General features: G+C 42.1%; 1 protein-coding gene across 1 annotated transcript in view; it reads left to right on the forward strand.

The window, feature by feature from the left end:
- Window positions 1–4,610: 4,610 nt before the first annotated feature.
- Window positions 4,611–6,001, forward strand: part of igsf9bb (immunoglobulin superfamily, member 9Bb) — a 499,264-nt gene continuing 497,873 nt past the window's right edge. The window contains exon 1 of the mRNA XM_067971024.1: window positions 4,611–4,948. Coding sequence (XP_067827125.1) covers window positions 4,885–4,948 — 64 coding nt within the window. The 5' untranslated portion in view covers window positions 4,611–4,884. The remainder of the gene's footprint in view (window positions 4,949–6,001) is intronic.

The following is a 6,001-nucleotide window of genomic DNA, read 5'->3' on the forward strand; positions in this document are numbered from 1 at the left end:
GTGTGCCAGATTCTCAACAAGCTTACTGGTGGGCATGACTTTATAGCACAAAACTGACCATAATCCAATAATGATTAGTAATCTCACTCAGAGGCCATTAGGAAAATTAGTGTAGGAAACTGAAATGTATCAGTGTTATTCTCATGGTATAATCGATGACATTGCTCGGGCAGAGTACAGGGTGCTTTACTCTGCATCAAATCCTGTTACACCTGACCTGGGATTGCTTGATGCTGACACTGAAGTCAAAATGTGGGAAACTTCCATTCCCCAGAACTGATGGCCTTCACCTTGACGCGGACAGCACCAAAAAAAATTTAATATTTTTTTCAAAAACGAAGATAAAAAGTAGGCATTTGCAGTGGCAAATGTCAGTGAGTGATGCAGTGATGTCATCAGGTCACTGATCACATCTGCTTACCAAAGCACTTGTCTTTTAGGGTGAATTGATTCCACGTTTCTCCCATAGTCTCCCTGGGGCTTGCACCGACTGCAGCCGATTTGTTCCAGGCCTGCTCCCTCCACCAAAGTCCCTGCTTTCCCATCTCCCATATCAACACATTTGAGATTGGGAACTCAGTAGTGTGAGGGAAATCAAATCGGTGTCTTACGACTCCTTGACTGTTGGTGCTGTATCATTCTGTTGAAAGTAAGCACTTCCCCTTTAATAAACAACTGCTATTGAGTGTAAACCTTCCATTTCAATTCAATTTTCCAAGATAGTTCTCTCAGTCATCAGGGAGCTCATCGGAGTTATCACTAAAATTCTACTGAGAAACAGCATTGATTCATACTGTGTCCTCGTTATCCATTCAAATAAAATAGAATGATACATCTGATAACCAGTCTTGATGAGCCGCAATTTCCTCCAGTTAATCAAATACTCTGCATCATAAAGACCAACTACTTCCACCTCCGTAACATCACCCATCTCTGCCCCTGCCTCAGCACATCTGTCACTGAAACCCTCATCCAGCCTTTGTCACCACCAGACTCAACTATTCCAATGCTCTTCTGGCTGGTCTCCCATCCTCCACCCACTGTAAACTTCAGCTCATCCAAAACTCTGCTGCCCATATCCTATCCCGCAGGAAGTCATACTCACCATCACCCTGTCCTTATTGACCTACATTGGCTCCCAGTAGCCCAGTACGCATTCAAATAAAATGAAATAGTGCATTCCCAGCAACATACAAGAACTGTGATTTTAAAAGATTTATGTCATTTTTGGAAGTTTTGAAAAGAAAGAAACAAATGTCATTATAAGCCCCTCCCTAACTCTGTAACTTTTTCCAACACAACAACCCCCCTGACCTTTCCATTCCTCCGGCTCTGGCCTTTTGTGCATCTATCCCTCCCTCCCTTCACCCCACCATTGGTGGCCATGCTGTCAGCTGTCTAGGCCGCACACTCTGCAGTTCCCCCTGAGAACCCCTTCACCTCCCTCGCCTCCTTACGACCCTCCTTAAAACCCAACTCTTTGACCAATCTTTTGGTCACCCCTTCGAATAGCTTCTTCTTTGTCCTCACAACTTTTTGTCTAATTATACCTCTGTGAAGTGCCTTGAGACGTTTTTCTATGTTAAAGGGGCTATATAAATGTAAGTTGTTGCTATTGATTTAAACTGTGTCTTAATTATTCATTCAAATAAAATGAAATGATGCATTCCCATCTTTGTAATGAAAACTAAATATCTGACACAGCAACATACTAGAACTATGATTTTACGAACATACAAATTAAGAGCAGGAGTAGGCTATTCGGCCGCTCGAGCCTGCTCTGCCATTTGATAAGATCATGGTTGATCTGATTGTGACCTCTACCCAACTTTCCCGTCTACCTACTATAACCTTTGACTCCCTTGTTAATCAGGAATCTATCTAACTCAGCGTTAAATATATTCAATGATCCTGCCTCCGCTGTTCTCTGGGGAAGGAAGTTCCACAGACTCATGACCCTCAGAGAGAAAAAATTTCTCCTCACCTCCGTCTTAAATGGGAGACCCCTTATTTTTAAACTGTGGCCCCCTAGCTCTAGTCTCTCCCACAAGGGGAAACATCTTCTCAGCATCTACCTCTTCTAGTCCCCTCAGGATCTTATATGTTTCATTTAGATCACCTCTCATTCTTCTAAACTCCAGTATATACCGGCCCAACTTGTCCAACCTTTCCTCATAAGATAACCCCCTCATCCCAGAAATCAGTCGAGTGAACATTCTCTGAACCACCTCTAAAGCAATTATGTCCTTTCTTAAATAAGGAGACCAAAACTGCACACAGTATTCTAGATGTGGTCTCACCAATGCCCTGTACAACTTTAGCAAAACATCTCTACTTTTATATTCCATTCCCCTTGCAATAAATGACAACATTCCATTTGCCTTCCTAATCACTTGCTGTACCTGCACACTAACTTTTTGTGATTCATGTGTAGGACACCCAGATCCCTCTGTACCTCAGAGTTCTGCAATCTCTCTCCATTTAAATAATATACTGCTTTTCTATTCCTCCTGCCATAGTGGACAAGTTCACATTTTCCCACATTATACTCCATCTGCCAAATTTTTGCCCACTCACTTAACCTATCTATATCCCTTTGCAGACTCCTTATGTCCTCTTCATAACTTACTTTCCTACCTACCTTTGTGTCATCAGCGAATTTAGCAACCATACATTCGGTCCCTTCATCCAAATCATTGATATAGATTGTAAATAGTTGAGGCCCAAGCACTGATCCCTGTGGCACTCCACTTGTGACATCTTGCCAAGTTAAAATGACCCATTTATGCCTACTCTCTGTTTCCTGTTAGCTAACCAATCCTTTATCCATGCTAATATGTTACCCCATACACCATGAGCTCTTATTTTGTGTAGTAGCCTTTGATGTGGCACCTTGTCAAAAGCCTTCTGGAAATCCAAGTACACCACATCCACAGGATACCTTTATCCACGTTGCTTGTTATTTCTTCAAAGAACTCTAATAAATCAGTCAAACACGATTTCCCTTTCACAAAGCTGTGTTGACTCTGCCCGATTGCATTGAGATTTTCTATGTGCCCTGCTATAACCTCCTTAATAATAGATTCTAGCATTTTCGCTATGACAGATGTTAAGCTAACTGGCCTGTAGTTTCCTGCTTTCTGTCTTCCTCCTTTCTTGAATAGAGGAGTTACATTCACTATTTTCCAATCTGATGGGATCCTTCCAGAATCTAGGGAATTTTGGAAAATTAGTACCAATGCATCTATTATCTCTGCAGCCACTTCTTTTAAGACCCTGGGATGAAGTCTGTCAGGACCTGGGGACTTGTCAGCTTTTAGTTCTAATATTTTTTTCAGAACCCTTTCCCCAGTGATTGTAAATGTTTTAAGTTCCTCCCTCCCTTTCACCTCTTGATTTGCAGTTATTTCTGGCATGTTATTGTATCCTCTACAGTGAAGATGGACGCAAAATATCTGTTCAATTCATCCGCCATTTCCTTCTTCTCCATTATTAATTCCCCAGACTCACTCTCTAGAGAACCAACGCTCATGTTACTTACTCTTTTCCTTTTTAAATACCTGTAGAAACTCTTACTATCTGTTTTTATATTTCTAGCTAGCTTTCTCTCGTACTCTAATTTCTCCCTCCTTATTATTCTTTTAGTCATTCTTTGCTGTTTGTTATATTATGTCCAATCTTCTGACCTGCCACTAATCTTCGTGCGGATTTTAAAAGATTTATGTCATATTTGGAAGTTTTGAAAAGCAAGAAACAAATGTCATTATAATCGTGATTTCAACAAAGTGGATAATTTACTATTTGATAAATCTTTTCATTGCTGTTAATATAATAGTTACATAGCAAAACATTCCAGTGTAAATCCCAGATTAGACTGCACATTGTAGGATCACAGCAATTAACTCAAGATTTCTTTCCTCTCTTACATTACTTGTAACCTATTGAACGCAGAATTAATTGGTTTCACTTCACGTTTTGTGTTACACAATTCCTGCAAAGATATAAAAATCCACTTGATAAAATAACACCGGATGACTTTAAACCACACATTTATGTTTTATCCAATAAGAAATACATGTAATTTCTTGCAGTCATTTTTTTGTTGTTCTTAACCTTTATTACATGAATTGTCGAACCAGAGTTTTGGCTTTATTTTGCAGTTTTAATCGTAGGGAAATTTCCCATTTTAACTGCTTCTTGAATCGGGTGAACTTTCGACATTACTTCTGGCATGAAAATGCTTTGCTGCCCTCCGAGGATTAACATGGTGCTGTTCACCTTTAACGTCTGAAGGGCTGGAGAGGGGGCGATCAGCAGCTGGAAATGCTGCTCCTACTCCTCTGCCAGTCCTTGCTATTGCGCATGATACTGCGGCGCTCCAGCCTCTCCACCTCAACCCACCTTGAAACAGGCAAAGCCCGTCACCCTCTGATGGGCGGTGCCCGCGGCCAATCAGCATCGGAGCCGAGCTCCCCTTAGCCATTCAGCGGCAGGCGAGTGGGGAGGGGGCGGGCGCCGGGCCGGCAACCATCAAGTTAGGTTGCCAGCGCGAGAGTTGAGGAGGGGGGGCGGGGGGGGGGGGAAATCCAGTCTCTATCTGCGCTGAGAAACAGCAAGAGCTAGAGCCGGGAGAGTGCAAGTGCATTCCAGAGGGATGTAACCGAATGAGAGAGGGAGAGACAGGCAGAGAGAGGAGAGATAGAGAGAGAAAGAGGCAGGGGAAGAGAAAGAGAAAGAAAAAAAGAATGAACAGGACATGAAGAGGACATCATCGGAAGGATTGCATTGCACTGATGGTCAGACCGGGGCTCTTCCAGGAAACATCTAAAAGTGAAGAGCTCTAAGATATGATCCAGCCAGATCTCACAGTGGGGTAATAGTACTATGATTTGGTATGTGGCCACTTTGCTAGCGGGTGTAATCAGCACTAGAGGATCGGCAGGTCAAGGTGAGTTGAAGTTCAATACCATTCTCCTCAAGTTTATTCACTGATAATGCGACTGTACTGATAGCGCCGGGTTTACCCGATTCGGGGGGTGAGAACCGTTTACTTTATGTTAAATATTAGAATGTCACAGTATTTTAATGCATTTAACTGACTAATAATCCAAAACGAAAGGGATTCGGTGTAATGCTTCCCCCCCCCCTACCTTATCTCGGTTTATTATCAAGCGATCTACCAAGTTATGGGCTTTTTAAAGAAAAAAAGGAAACTTTTACCCTTAGTTTTGTAGAAGTTGTCTGGCTTTCCCGTTCTGTTAAATTCCGTTTTTATGCACCGTGCGATGCAGATATTTAGACAGCTCGCTGAGTGAGGCAGAGCCGCTGGTACCCTGGCGGATTCCGTTCTGGGTTTCTGTACAAAATGTACCAGTTTCAGCAACTTCGGCAAGGCGAGGGTCGGGTTATTCTTTTCGATGAATCGGTTGCAGCTGGGATGTGAATATTGCTGCAGTGCCTCTGTGGAACGATTGCTGAATACTCGCTACTGAGAGGTATCACTGAGACGATAGGAGTGAAAGTTTATATATTTGGTTACAGCGAAATTGGAGATCTGGGAGTTTACTCTCATTTAAAAGTCTCGGCGGCATGAAATTAGCAAAGTCGCATGTTTTATTTTTTAGATGAATGTTACTGAACCCGATTTTTAAAGTCGAAAATGTCACCAATTAACATTGGAACTTTAAATGATTCTGTTTAAAATGTTAATTAAAAGAGGATTTCTATTTTCAGAGGATGTCAGTTTCTATACTGTTCCTGGTGACAGTTCTTTCCTACACCATACATGATATATTTTGATGGATAAAGTCCGTATTGGAAGAGTTTTAGGAAAATGTGACCTTTATGACAAATAGCTGGCGGTCCTCCTTAAATGAGGATGACTAATCACCGTGCCTGAATCAGCGGCTCAGTCACCGCTCCAGTAAGAGCTGACATTTAGATGTGAGGAGGTCGCTCTGTAACCTTATCTCAGCCCCCAAATCTCCATCTTCAGACGCGT

The sequence above is a fragment of the Heptranchias perlo genome, chromosome 33, assembly GCF_035084215.1.
Source record: "Heptranchias perlo isolate sHepPer1 chromosome 33, sHepPer1.hap1, whole genome shotgun sequence".
Lineage (NCBI taxonomy): Eukaryota > Metazoa > Chordata > Chondrichthyes > Hexanchiformes > Hexanchidae > Heptranchias > Heptranchias perlo.